The sequence below is a fragment of the Phoxinus phoxinus genome (genome assembly GCF_949152265.1).
Source record: "Phoxinus phoxinus genome assembly, chromosome: 12".
Classification (NCBI taxonomy): domain Eukaryota; kingdom Metazoa; phylum Chordata; class Actinopteri; order Cypriniformes; family Leuciscidae; genus Phoxinus; species Phoxinus phoxinus.
In genome coordinates, this window is record NC_136887.1 from 3,776,675 (window position 1) to 3,792,126 (window position 15,452).

A 15,452-nucleotide genomic window follows, 5' to 3' on the forward strand; every position below is an offset into this window, starting at 1 on the left:
GACCAAGCAAATAACACAGGAATGCAGGCTATTATGGCTGATCTCAAACAAAAGAATAAGAATAAAAGAATAATGGAAGATTAAGTCTCTCACTGGCAGAAGTGTTAAATGTTGGTCAATTTACACTAATGGGCCATTTCTCCTCGCCAGACATTAGTCAAAGACTGTAAATGGGTATTTATAGGGCAATACACATACCTAAAAATGCATCTCTAAAGCCTCCCATGAAAACTTCTCCAAAGCCTCCCATGATAAGACCTTATAATAGGCTTCATAAAATGCATACTTTTAGTGATATCATCCTCAGATTTAAAATGAAGCATGACCACACTTGTAGCTACACTTTAGTTGTGGTTATAAGTTGATATCCTACATTTAAAAAAATATTTTATACATTTAATAAATATATCCTTAATATTTGTTGTTTTAGTTTTATGTTTGACCTTATATATCTCAATATTTATAACAGTTTGATGAATTTTGAGTCTTGAACTGTAAACTCTCAAGGGTTGGCTTTCTAAATATATGTTGGTTATGTGTCTATTCAGAATGAGTTCTGAGCAGAAATCTTTTTATTTTGGCTATGTCATGAATGCATCACTTGCCAAAATTGAGGGTGCAGAGGAAGGGGTTAAAAGCAATTGTTCAAAACAATCGATTCAGGTTCAAAGTGAATGATTCCCATTCAAATATAAAATAATTCAAATTCACTTACTAGTGGCACAAAATTGATCACATAAACAAGTTAATTATATTGTTAAAATGTGTTTTGGGGCTTACCAGAATGCTTTTTGTGCGTCTCAATGGTGGAACAAGTTCATCATCCGATTGATTGTTGGAATGGTTGCTTGGAGAAGCCTCATCACAAGTTTCTTTCACAACAGTTTCATCTGAATCGTACAAATGATCTGAAACATCTGGGCCAATATCATTCTGCCCTATAATAACATCCAGGTGTGGGGTGGGAGGTTCGTTTTCCATACCATCCTCATCAGTTTCATCACTATCTGGATAATCAACCAGTGAAAATCCTTGGACAGTAAATACCTAAAAATAAACAAAAATTCAGTAAGTATGGAATTAGAAAGTTTGGCCAAAGAAACATGGCATGGTCTGACTAAAAATCTAAATCCAGAAATGTGAACATCAGCCCTTTTAGACAGTGTACAATTATAAATGTTAAAATCAGTGTACAGCTATACTATAGTATTACAATACTATCATATAGTTGCCTGAGGAAGACCATTTGGATCGAAACGTTTGTTTTTTAGTCAATAAAAAAGGTAACTGTGAGCTTTAACCCAGTATGCAGATTTTCTTCTTTTTTCTCCACAGATGTTACCATAATGCATTAAAAGGTGCCCCACAAGAATGGCACTGGAAAGATGCCAGTGTGTGTTACATTACCTGGCCTTTACAACCCAATAAGGTCACCTGACTACTTTAAAGCCCCATGAGCATTGGTCCATGGTCCAATTGACCATTACAGGGGTTTTCAGTGCATCAAATCAAAATATTTAAAATCAAAATTCAAATCAAAAAGATGCTTTAAAACATCGAACAGGAACTAATAAGGTCATCTAATGGTGAAACAGCACTGAACTTCAACTGAGAGCATGGACTAAAAAGCAGCTCACGTCTATTCCAGGAGTTTGCAGTGGATCAAATCAAAATATTGCTTTAAAACATCGAACGGCTCAGATACAGTATACAATTACGAATGTTAAAATCACAGTTGAGGTCATGTCAGGTGTTGCCATAGTGCATTAAAAACAATTACAGTAAGAACTAGACGGAAGGGCCCCACATGGGTCAGACTACAGACACATGAGTGTGTAAAGGAGAGACTAGAGAAACAAATGTACTTGGAAGATGGAAGGACCCCATAAGAACATGACTGGAAACATGCCGGTGTGTGTGACATTACCTGGCCTTTAACAGCCAATATAAAGCCACATAAGCATTGGTCCACTTTAGTAATAGAACACCACCACATGTCAGCATAGATGAATGCGTTTGAATGTACTTTTACCTGTGTGCAGGTCTGATCTGGGTTTGGTCCATCATTTAGCGTCTGAGGAACAGGGCTGGTCTCATTCTCTACTGCTGCGGCAGGAGTCTGAAGGCCTTTCACCTGAAATAGACAGACAAGAAGAGTCTCAGAACTGTCTGAAGAGACATTCACAGGCTAATAAGGTCATCTAATGGTGAAACAGCACTGAACTTCAACTGAGAGCATGGACTAAAAAGCAGCTCACATCTATTCCAGGAGTTTGCAGTGGATCAAATCAAAATATTGCTTTAAAACATAGAACGGCTCAGATACAGTATACAATTACGAATGTTAAAATCACAGTTGAGGTCATGTCAGGTGTTGCCATAGTGCATTAAAAACAATTACAGTAAGAACTAGACGGAAGGGCCCCACATGGGTCAGACTACAGACACATGAGTGTGTAAAGGAGAGACTAGAGAAACAAATGTACTTGGAAGATGGAAGGACCCCATAAGAACATGACTGGAAACATGCCGGTGTGTGTGACATTACCTGGCCTTTAAAGGGATACTCCACTTTTTTTGGAAATAGGCTCATTTTACAACTCCCCCAGAGTTAAACAGTTGAGTTTTACCGTTTTCGAATCCATTCAGCCGAACTCCGGTTCTGACGGTACCAGTTTTAGCATAGCTTAGCATAGATCATTGATTCTGATGGGACCAGTAGCATTTCTTTCAAAATGACCAACGAGTTTCAATATTTTTCCTATTTAAAACTTGACTCTTCTGTAGTTAAACCGTGTACTAAGATCGACGGAAAATGAAAAGCTGCGATTTTCCAAGCCTATATGGCTAGGAACTACTCTCATTCCGGCGTAAGAATCAAGGAACTGTGCGGCCGTACCATGGGTGCAGCAGGCGTAATGATATGACGAAGCACTTGCCGTCAACAAACCAACGTGACAACCTGCTTGCACAGGGAGCGTGCCTTGTAGCATGGAGACATTTGTGAGAGACGATTTAGATAACATCTAAACAGACCCGAACACCATACAAGGGTTAATTAAACTATACGCTACCTCACCAGAACTCTACAACAAAACTACTAACGTTATATACTGTACAAGACGAATGATCGAGGACACCTAGCACTCACTGATTGCATTTCACAGGAAGATAACAACGGCAGTGCTTTTACAAAAAGTTAAATTGTTATACAGTAGCCTACTTCCAGTGGTGCGCGGGTTGATCCAAAATGAGCAGGTGCCTGCGGTCACCCGCGGTTACGAGTCATCCAAAAATATTTTTAATGATATTCGGGTCGCGGTCGGTCGTTTGAAATAAAGATGCCAATTAAACATTTGTAATTTATATAGTACTAGACACAATGTTCTATGAAATACATAGGTCTACACTTTATTGGCTGAATAACTGCGCGAGGATGACGCACAAGCTCAGTCAGAGATGACAGTGGGAAATCCTTATTTACCTTTTGAATGTTGAGCGCGTTATTAACTTTTGAATAAAAGCTGACACGGGACAAAATGCCCGATTTCCCAACACGTTGAACTGAGCAATGCCATGTGCCAATTTAATAGGCTACTTTTTAAAACGCATATGTCAGTTTTATGTATTTGCTGAGAGGGGGCGGGGTTTTTGTTGGGAAAGTCGGGGGAGAGACGCACCATGCACTTCGATTAGACTGGATAAACACATGCAGCATCTTAATTATTAAGAAAATGAAACGAAATAAATGAATAAATCAAGCCTTTATTAAAAAACACTAATCATACAGCATTCAGAAAAATGCGCACCCCTAGTTCCTATGGCCCATGACGCTACGATGAGCATTTACTAGCTACTTAAAAAAAAAACGCGAGTCAGGAAGCGGGTCGGGTAACTTACAATATTTTCTTTCTTTTTTTGCGGTCCGAGTTGCGGGCGGGTTAGTTGAAAACGTCGGTCGGGTGCGGGTTGTTTATACATTGACCCGCGCATCGCTGGTACAGCCATGGGTGATGATGATGATGCACTTGGACCTGTCTGTACATTGAAGATGGTTGGGATGGCTGTATCCTTTAGACGCTGTACCGTAGCCTACTGTCCGTGTTTTCTTTATAGTCATCTGGTCCAAAATGCTTTGAGCAAACACGCCATTTTTTTTGATCGATTCTATCGGTGTTTTAGATCAATGTTCAGAGCAGTCAACCATTGATTTTTTAGTTTCTTTTTGTTCGTTGGTATTCAGTGTAACATTACGGTAGAATATACACTCGCCTTACTATCACAGCCCTTTACTACGCACAGAACCATGCGCACAGTAATTTGCCACCTAAAAACTACACAAACTTAGTCCCGGTTGTGTTGGAAGTTACCGAGCTGGGGACTATTTTCAGGTGCTTCGTCATATCATTACGCCTGCTGCACCCATGGTACGGCTGCACAGTTCTTTGATTCTTACGCCGGAATGAGAGTAGTTCCTAGCCATATAGGCTTGGAAAATCGCAGCTTTTCATTTTCCGTCGATCTTAGTACACGGTTTAACTACAGAAGAGTCAAGTTTTAAATAGGAAAAATATTGAAACTCGTTGGTCATTTTGAAAGAAATGCTACTGGTCCCATCAGAATCAATGATCTATGCTAAGCTATGCTAAAACTGGTACCGTCAGAACCGGAGTTCGGCTGAATGGATTCGAAAACGGTAAAACTCAACTGTTTAACTCTGGGGGAGTTGTAAAATGAGCCTATTTCCAAAAAAAGTGGAGTATCCCTTTAACAGCCAATATAAAGCCACATAAGCATTGGTCCACTTTAGTAATAGAACACCACCACATGTCAGCATAGATGAATGCGTTTGAATGTACTTTTACCTGTGTGCAGGTCTGATCTGGGTTTGGTCCATCATTTAGCGTCTGAGGAACAGGGCTGGTCTCATTCTCTACTGCTGCGGCAGGAGTCTGAAGGCCTTTCACCTGAAATAGACAGACAAGAAGAGTCTCAGAACTGTCTGAAGAGACATTCACAGGCTAATAAGGTCATCTAATGGTGAAACAGCACTGAACTTCAACTGAGAGCATGGACTAAAAAGCAGCTCACGTCTATTCCAGGAGTTTGCAGTGGATCAAATCAAAATATTGCTTTAAAACATCGAACGGCTCAGATACAGTATACAATTACGAATGTGAAAATCACAGTTGAGGTCATGTCAGGTGTTGCCATAGTGCATTAAAAACAATTACAGTAAGAACTAGACGGAAGGGCCCCACATGGGTCAGACTACAGACACATGAGTGTGTAAAGGAGAGACTAGAGAAACAAATGTATATGGAAGATGGAAGGACCCCATAAGAACATGACTGGAAACATGCCGGTGTGTGTGACATTACCTGGCCTTTAACAGCCAATATAAAGCCACATAAGCATTGGTCCACTTTAGTAATAGAACACCACCACATGTCAGCATAGATGAATGCGTTTGAATGTACTTTTACCTGTGTGCAGGTCTGATCTGGGTTTGGTCCATCATTTAGCGTCTGAGGAACAGGGCTGGTCTCATTCTCTACTGCTGCGGCAGGAGTCTGAAGGCCTTTCACCTGAAATAGACAGACAAGAAGAGTCTCAGAACTGTCTGAAGAGACATTCACAGGCTAATAAGGTCATCTAATGGTGAAACAGCACTGAACTTCAACTGAGAGCATGGACTAAAAAGCAGCTCACATCTATTCCAGGAGTTTGCAGTGGATCAAATCAAAATATTGCTTTAAAACATCGAACGGCTCAGATACAGTATACAATTACGAATGTGAAAATCACAGTTGAGGTCATGTCAGGTGTTGCCATAGTGCATTAAAAACAATTACAGTAAGAACTAGACGGAAGGGCCCCACATGGGTCAGACTACAGACACATGAGTGTGTAAAGGAGAGACTAGAGAAACAAATGTACTTGAAAGATGGAAGGACCCCATAAGAACATGACTGGAAACATGCCGGTGTGTGTGACATTACCTGGCCTTTAGCAGCCAATATAAAGCCACATAAGCATTGGTCCACTTTAGTAATAGAACACCACCACATGTCAGCATAGATGAATGCGTTTGAATGTACTTTTACCTGTGTGCAGGTCTGATCTGGGTTTGGTCCATCATTTAGCGTCTGAGGAACAGGGCTGGTCTCATTCTCTACTGCTGCGGCAGGAGTCTGAAGGCCTTTCACCTGAAATAGACAGACAAGAAGAGTCTCAGAACTGTCTGAAGAGACATTCACAGGCTAATAAGGTCATCTAATGGTGAAACAGGACTGAACTTCAACTGAGAGCATGGACTAAAAAGCAGCTCACGTCTATTCCAGGACTTTGCAGTGGATCAAATCAAAATATTGCTTTAAAACATCGAACGGCTCAGATACAGTATACAATTACGAATGTGAAAATCACAGTTGAGGTCATGTCAGGTGTTGCCATAGTGCATTAAAAACAATTACAGTAAGAACTAGACGGAAGGGCCCCACATGGGTCAGACTACAGACACATGAGTGTGTAAAGGAGAGACTAGAGAAACAAATGTACTTGGAAGATGGAAGGACCCCATAAGAACATGACTGGAAACATGCCGGTGTGTGTGACATTACCTGGCCTTTAGCAGCCAATATAAAGCCACATAAGCATTGGTCCACTTTAGTAATAGAACACCACCACATGTCAGCATAGATGAATGCGTTTGAATGTACTTTTACCTGTGTGCAGGTCTGATCTGGGTTTGGTCCATCATTTAGCGTCTGAGGAACAGGGCTGGTCTCATTCTCTACTGCTGCGGCTGGAGCTTGGTTTTTTTTCAACTGGATTGCAGATAAAGAAGAACTCATTTTAACACACATCACAGATCAAAGATTAAATGCATTTCCATAGACAGTCAAGAGTAATATTAGAAACATGGTTAATATTGGAGAAATACAAAATTTGCTTTTGCAACAAAAAATTTAAATAAAGAAATCTCTATACTTCATCTAACCAACTCACCTTACTGCGCCAAGGCCATTTTGAATCACCATAGTTATAATCAATTTCATCTCCTATTTCTATTTTCTTCAGAGAAAAAAGGCACAAATGGGGTTTGTTGTCAACTATGATTTTTTTCATAACGCAATTTGGATTTTTCTGGTTGTCATTGACCAATCTTCCGAGAGATCGATCTTCTTCCGATGCATCCAGGCTGAAAAGTATCAGAAAAATGGTAATAGTTTTACATTCTTTTAAAAGTTTTATTGAAAGAGTTATTTTCAAAAGAATTTAAGAGTATTTGTGCTTCATTCATTCATCAAGTATTAAACCCTTGTTTCAGGGTTAACTCATAATTTCTCTAAATCAATACAAAACATCCATCTTTCAATGTTTACCATAAGTGATGATTCTGCCACTGAAAGTCAAAGAGAAATGTGCTTTCAATCTCGGAGTATTTTCTTGACTTGCATTCCTCCTGTGTGAGGAGTTTACCCCTGTACTCCAACACGAAGTCCCCGGGTTCAATGGGGTGTGCGGCAAACACTCCTCTTCCTACAATAATATATAATAATTAAACATTTCATTCTGGGACTCAAAAAGAGATACTACAGTATTTTCAAAGTGAGGTTGAGGTTCTTGCGTCTAGTCAGTGTATTACCTGCAGACAATGCTCAACACTCTCCCAGTTGTGATACACACTCTACAGGTAAAGTGCTTTTTTGATCAGACTTTATGTGGCCAAAAAATGTTTTTGATGCAGACCCATCCACATTAATGCATTACTGAGGTCCTGTCTATGCTCTGTTCGGTTCCCTTAAAGGAGTCATTACCTGTAATTTTCACTTTTCCACGAGAATCAATGTATGTTATGATTGCCTAACGATTATACACTGGCCGGGAACCTGATATTTAAAAGTGAAGCGTTTGTTTACCCCAGGGTTCGTAAACCAGCCCACGTGCACGCGCACTCAAACACGAGATTTTAATTTCTGGATACACCATATATGGACACCGCAGACCTATGCTGCAGGAAGCCCGCCCTCTCCCCCTCATATTTAGTCGCGAAAGATGCAGAAACGTAGTTACGCACACGTGAGTTGCTCTGTTGTTGACTGCCAGAATCAACATGTAACTTAAATGTGTTTTCTCTCCCAAGAACGGACCAAGCTGTCAGGGACCAGTGGATTAAATTAATTTTTAATGACGCGGTTCCTACAACCCTTCCCACTGGCTTAACGTTAGGTGTCTGTGTCTGTGCTAATCATTTTACGCCGGAATCGTTCACAAATTTGAATGTCTAAAAAACCACAACGTGAAACAAGGCAAAAACACCACATGATAGCAAACGTTGATCTCACTTCCATCGACTCTACATCTTACCTTTCCAGCTCAGGTTCAGAGTCTGGCTCGTGCATTTACGGTTGAATCCCGTAGGTTGCGGCCAGGTCGGGTTCATTCACAACTTGCGCCATGATGTCATTTTGGAATGATATGCTGAAGTTACCTGCGGTGTCAACCCCCCTCCTTCCTGCCACCAATCAACGCGCCCCTCATTTGAATTATTAAAATGACCGTCCACGACAGCCAAAATATCGCATCAGATCTCGCGAGACAATAATGCCTTCAGAAATAAGGGTCAGAGGAGCTCTGTGTTAATTTTTTTAGAAGAGCCTGAAAAGACTATAATAGAGCGTGGGTATCCAAGGTAATACTAGGTTATGACTCCTTTAAACTGAGAGTGCCGTGTACCATTTAGTGCAGGTAACACCAGTGAAGCGTAAGAACATCATGCAACTCAGACTTTTGACATAGACAGACAGACAGATGTACTATATTGATCCAAAACTGGAAAATTACATTGTAGCCGCAGCAAGGCATGAAACTAAATATTAAATAGCAATATAAAAAACAGAAAGTAATCCTGATTTACAAAATAAATATAGGACACAGAAAAGCAATATAATAAACGTATATACAACAAATAGAGAGACTGGTTAAATAATGTATTGTGCAAATGAGCTTTAAAGACCCACTCCGATGAAAATCATGTTTTTCGTGTTGTTAACATGTTCTTGTGGCATTTTTCTAAAGCTAGAGGACATATCTTTAGAAAATTAAGCCCAAAATTGCATTTTTGAGTATTTCTGCATTCAAATGGCTGTGAACCAATGGCAGTCACTATAAGGCAGCCTAAAACAGACTGGAGTTGTGATGTAATAACTCTGGGGGGGGGGGGCACAAGCTCCTGCCCCACTCCACTCAGGTTCTGAGGAGTAGAGAAGACGATGGCGGATCAACACCTGTGTGCTTTAGTGGGATGCAGTGCTAAGAAGAGAGATATTGGTATTAGCTTTCATAATTTACCGCAGCGCTGGCTCCGCCCACAACGCAGAGGCGAATTGCTAATGAGCTACTGCCGCTCTGCAGAAGCAAAGTCCTGGAAAAGAGCACATGTTTTTTGATTTGGGCTAAAAACTGCATAATCATAATTTAAAGACCACTGAGAACACTTTAAAATAGCTCAAAAGATGATCGGAGTGGGACTTTAAGTTGCAGTGAACGAAAGGTGCATTGAAATTCGGATTCTCAAGTGCAATAACTTTATTAATTACAAATTTGTAATAATTGGGGTTTGACACCCAGAGACTGTGAGGAAAAAACTGTATGCTGAAGCAGAAACAGAGAAGAAGAAAGTGCTACTTCATGGTTCCTGCATCATTTTAAAAATCAAAACGAATGCTTTTCAAAAACCTTAGGAGCTCAGTAAATGAAAAATAAGACCCAACAGGCCAAGGGAAACAACAAGAAAAGAACTGAAATTCATACATGTGAATGATAACATCTACTTTTAATGTTTTATAATGCAGATGTTTTATCCCTATTAACTTCGCCCTTTCCTTTCCATGTCACTTATTTGGGATCAATCAAGATGAAAATTTGCCTTAAACTCTAAACTGCAGCTAGTCTACCACAGCAATAGGCTCTACTTCTCTGGACACTTCAGTAGAATATTCTGACAAAGCACTCTGACAATCTTGCCTGGGCTGTAAAGTATCACACTCACTTCGATCACTGTCTGTCTTTGACAAAGGCAAAAAAAATAAAAAAATCTTCTGCAACTTACCTTTGTAAGTGTCAATGAATCTCTGCATAAACCCATCCTTGTCAGTGCAAGACAGAATGTATGTCTTTGCATCGTCTATAGGCTTCTTTCTCCTCCTCCTTGCGGACATAATGGCTCTGTGAAAATAATTGTAATTCGTACTTAGTCAAGGCAAATCTCACAAAAAGGTTTTTGAAAAATAGCAAGTCACAAAAAAAATCTATTATGTAAAATAAATAAATAAACAGACATTAATACAAACACATAGACGCTGCAACAGCTGTGTACGGAGCTTTGCTATTGCAGGATGCACATTGTTTAACATCAAACACGGGCTAATGAAATATGCAAATTCTGAAATGTGCACACTGAAAGCTGACCGAGCCTGTTGAAGCCGAGAAGTTAACTTGTTAGATGATAACCATGTTGTGCTGCACAGACACTCAGTAATCAATTTAAACTAGGGCTGTCAAACCTAACTTCTGGTACAGCAGCATGGCGGCGTTGCCACATGACCATTGACTGACATATGCAGCATCACATCCTTCCTCATACATACACGCATGGATGGTTTTGGGGGGGTCCAGGGTAGGCCGGTACCACCCAGACAAAAAGCTAGGTGAAAACTTCCCTTAGAAGTATTCAGTCTAAACAAGCTAAGGTTTCACATCTTGCTACATTTGTCGATCAGTTGATCAGTCACAGTGAGATGTTCTGAAATTTAAGAATGTGTTTTTATTTGTTAAAAATGTGTTATATATATGGGTGTTTCTGCAACTATGGGCACTTTTGACTATCCCAATTTTAAAAAAAATCAACCTCTATGAATTTCAATTTGAATCATCATAGTCTGTAATACATATAAAAATGTACACAAAATTGAATGTAGTCATTAAGAATTTAATCCGGAACATGTTTATTTTTTATGTTTTTCAGGTCATCTTCTTAAAAAGTGTCCTTACAATAACGTTCATTTTATACATTTTTCTTTCTAAACTTCTATAAAAATAAGTCTCATCTAGGGTTCAACAATGGCATGTTTATATATATACTAATATATAATATATACTTCAGTACTAATAATATACTGAATATTTGTAATTGAATATACAGTAAACCTTTAATTTGTCTCTACCGCAACACAAGGTCTTTACCGCAACACCTAAATTTGCTGCGGTAAAGACATTAAATTAGCTTATTTTATGTATCTTAACATTGAGACCACAGGTGTGGGACGTTAACAAAAATGGTGTTTTGAGCTATAAATGCTTCATAATATTATATTAAATCACATTAATCAGTTATTCTATTTTTTGTCAAGGTGTGTATTGGCACTCTGCATATATTTATAAAGCATCATATGACAAATTTTAACATAAATAAAAAATTTCACTGCTGGGACATAAAAGTGCCCGCAGTTGCAGAAATATATATATATATATATGGGTCAATGACGTATAAGGATTTTCGACAGGCCAATTTTAAAATACTAAAAATAATAATGTCAAAAATCCTCATACGTCATTGACCCTTACATATATATAAAATTAAGTTGAGATAAGATGCTAAAATGGCAAGCATCACTTCACATTGTCACGGACATGGACAACTGAGAACAGGAAAGATTTTTCACTAAATACTTTGCGCATTTTATTGAAAAATAATGTGACCAAAACATCCACAACTGAATTGCTACAGCTATATTGCTGTAATTGCAATGTAAATTTGGAAAAACTTGAAGGCGGTCTTTTCTATTATTTTCTCTCAACTGTCCTGCTAAGAATGTGTTTTTATTTGTTAAAAAATGTGTTTATATATATATGGGTCAATGACGTGACGTCTAAATGTTCTGTACGACTGCATTTTGGCACCGTCCCAGCCAACACACCCATGTGGGGCCCAAACGGGCTGCAAATGGGCTGATATCCAGGGCCCACCCGGGCTACCCAGCTGGGACCCAGCTAATTTTGGCCGCAGTTTCCATGGAGGCCCCACATGTGTTAGCCCAGATGGGTTGATGATGGGCTCTTGGTGGGCTCCATATCGGGCCCATAGGGGTAGCCTAGGTAGTTCCCATTTAGGGCCTACAGGAGTCTGCCCACATGGGATGATGATGGGACCCATATAGGTCTTATCTAGGGCTCTTATGGGCCACAACAGGTGTATTTATGGGCTACCATATTTGTCTTTTTGGGTTACCTTATTTTACAGTAAACCCCTAAATATAAACATTATATGTAATCAATGAACAGAAACAATTACTTCATGCTTTACTTTATTAACATAATATTTATATTAACAGACAAGTATCAAAAGTGAAAGCTTTTGACAAACTTTATATTTCACAAACAAAACAAAAGTGCAGCTTTTCAGTCCTCTGTCAGACAACTCTATATTTCATAAACAAAACAAAAGTGCAGCTTTTCAGTCCTCTGTCAGACAACTCTATATTTCACAAACAAAACAAAAGTGCAGCTTTTCAGTCCTCTGTCAGACAACTCTATATTTCATAAACAAAACAAAAGTGCAGCTTTTCAGTCCTCTGTCAGACAACTCTATATTTCACAAACAAAACAAAAGTGCAGCTTTTCAGTCCTCTGTCAGACAACTCTATATTTCATAAACAAAACAAAAGTGCAGCTTTTCAGTCCTCTGTCAGACAACTCTATATTTCATAAACAAAACAAAAGTGCAGCTTTTCAGTCCTCTGTCAGACAACTCTATATTTCACAAACAAAAGTGCAGAATCTCAGTCCTCTGTTGTCGCTCTCTCAACGGCCCTTTGAAAAGAGAAAATAAATAAATCAACCATTTTTCAACTTTTGCAATTCCTTTTCTCACAGTTCAGATGTCAGGTTAGTCTTTTGGTGCTCCAAATCAAGCTTATGTAGATAAGGGGTTTTCAAACCTGTCCCGGAACACTGCACATATTGGAGGCACAAGATAAAAATTTTGACCAACTTTTACCACTTTTTTTACCCTCTTATCGTTGATTGCTGAGTGCTATACACTCGTGTTAATTATCTGAACGTGCTCCTCCCGAACTTAGTTAATAAAACTTAATTTTAAGTAATTTCTAGAAATTAGTATTGTAGTAATTATTATATTCACTTTGTTGTCACCAATGCTCTCTCTCCTTTGCAGTTTTAATGATAATGACTTTTACCCATCTTGCTCTCCACCACGTGCCCTCGCTGTACGGTTTCCTCCCCTGTCCCTGGCACCAATTAGCCACTTTGACACTGCCTTTTCAGCATCTCTTCTAGTAATCTGGTTTGTAAGGGCATTTTTTTCAAGCTTCCTGTAAAAAAGATAAAGAGCATTAGAGTGAGATTAAATTCCTTATTTGAGCCCTTGCAACAAAGCAGAAATCTCCACCATGTTATTTTTCAGGTAATACAATAATGGTATCAGATATAATATTCTGTCAAACACGACATTTTTGCTGCAAAGGTTTATTAACCAAACAAACAAGGGACTGGTTCTGTACCTGTACCTGAAAACTACAGTTAAATTAATTTAGTAACTTTTGTTCTATTGTATTTACCTATGCTTGTAACTAGTGTATTTTTACTTATTTTATTTGTAGAACCTCACTTGTATTTAATAATGATTTAACTTTATTATAAACATTTTAATTGAGGGGCCACACACATGATGAAGTCATTGATAGATAATGCTTAGTTAATGATGACTACTGTATTTGAATGGCAACAAAATTGGAGTGCTATGATGAGCTGTGATTGGTATATTGATTGGTATATTTTGGGGTCTATTTTTCAAATACAGTAGTCATCATTAACTAAGCATTATCTATCAATGACTTCATCATGTGTGTGGCCCCTCAACTAAAACGCTGACTAGGTCCTTTGAAACACTGATGAACAATATGGTGGCATAACTGTAAAAAAAGAAAGAATCATGATCATGCGTAATAAATCATATTTCATGATGATGTACTCATCTTAGTTAATGTTTTAATTAAGGTGTTGTTCATCCATTAAGTTGTAAATGAAAACGTTGAACTTGTGTTAGGCTAGTTCCTGATGATTCATGAGATATTAATGCATGAATGAATGCATAATTCATGCATGAATTCATGATAATTCATGTACCCTTACCGTAAAGTGTTATAATAGTTAATATTTTGAGTGAAACTTTAGAATACTCTTCCATCATCAATGAATAACTACACAGGAACAAATGAGTAAAACACTATCTACTAACTAATATTAACTAACAAGGAACTCTGATTAATGAAATAGTAATAGCCCTCAGTTGAATGTGGTAGTTCTATAACTAATCAATAACTGCTGTTTTTCATACAGATAACTACTATATGAGTTCATAATGCATAAATTACGAAGGAATTGGAACAGTATTCTAAAGTGTAACGTTAACTATATTCTATATAGCCTATTTTGTGCCATTTGTTATTTGAATTAGCACTAACGTTAAATAAAAAAAGGGAAAAAAAGCACAGGCCGCGCAGATGGTGTTAAAGCTTCTCGAATCTCATAATTGAGCGGATACTAGTTGTTCTGTGACAAAATAGACATTTATTAAAGATTTATAAAAAAAATAACATTTGAGAAGGGGATTTTTTCATTGAATGTGCACACTTTTAAAATAACAGCTAACGTTAGCTGCTGAAATGGTCGCTGTAAGTTATGGCGTTGTTCTGTGATCACAAAATAAACGGGAGCAGACACGATTAAACAGGCTTGTCTTGTAATTGCATTCGAAAAATTAATAAGGAAATGCTTTCCTTTTGGCTGTTTGATGTGCACATCGATCTTATACAAGTTAAAAAATTGCTGTCATTGTGGGATTTAACGTTATCGTAAAACAGTGGTAAAATTGTAAAGTTGGAGTCTCAACTCCAATCAATTTGTCATAACACAGTTGGTGTATTAACAATAACATAAAAAATAAGAATGTTAGTTAACGTTACAGATCTTGGCGCCAGAAATAAGGGAACATATTGCGCGATCTGGAATTCGAAATTCTAAAGTGACAAGCTTTTGGTTAACATCGTGTTTTGAAAACAATGTTTTTGAATTAACATTTATATTGTGAAATGTAACTTTCTTACCTTGACTTAGCCTTGACTACGAAGACAGCGAGAATCTTCCAAATCTCCTCCCGAAAATTACAGCAGAGAGTGAGTGAGAGACTAGAGAGTGAATGGTATGGAGACAGATAAGTCTCATTAATAATTCACGCAGAAAACCTGATTCACACACGCGTAGACAATTTCACATGCATGAAACCTAATTCACATACACACAAAAAAAATTCACGTGCGTGAAAACATTTTTTTTCCACAAAAACCAATTCACATGCGCAAAATAAA

At 38.2% G+C, this 15,452-nt stretch overlaps 1 protein-coding gene and 1 long non-coding RNA gene across 3 annotated transcripts in view; both read right to left on the reverse strand.

The window, feature by feature from the left end:
- Nucleotides 1-11,266, reverse strand: part of LOC307007819 (uncharacterized protein) — an 18,197-nt gene extending 6,931 nt beyond the window's left edge. The window contains exons 1-9 of one of the 2 annotated variants that reach the window (XM_079630190.1): nt 10,118-10,330; nt 7,389-7,545; nt 7,012-7,204; nt 6,729-6,830; nt 6,108-6,209; nt 5,487-5,588; nt 4,866-4,967; nt 2,033-2,134; nt 781-1,047 (exon numbers count right to left, since the gene is read on the reverse strand). In XM_079630190.1, the coding sequence (XP_079486316.1) occupies nt 781-1,047; nt 2,033-2,134; nt 4,866-4,967; nt 5,487-5,588; nt 6,108-6,209; nt 6,729-6,830; nt 7,012-7,204; nt 7,389-7,545; nt 10,118-10,226 (1,236 nt within the window). In that variant the 5' untranslated portion in view covers nt 10,227-10,330. Of the gene's footprint in view, nt 1-780; nt 1,048-2,032; nt 2,135-4,865; nt 4,968-5,486; nt 5,589-6,107; nt 6,210-6,728; nt 6,831-7,011; nt 7,205-7,388; nt 7,546-10,117 lie in introns of both variants that reach the window. The other variant, XM_079630191.1, reaches the window with a different exon arrangement.
- Nucleotides 11,267-12,370: 1,104 nt separating this feature from the next.
- On the reverse strand, nt 12,371-15,284 carry LOC307007832. Its single transcript, XR_013799690.1, has 3 exons — nt 15,192-15,284; nt 13,263-13,397; nt 12,371-12,876 (listed from the first exon to the last, which is right to left on the reverse strand). It is a non-coding gene; the product is annotated as an uncharacterized lncRNA (long non-coding RNA).
- Nucleotides 15,285-15,452: the final 168 nt, after the last annotated feature.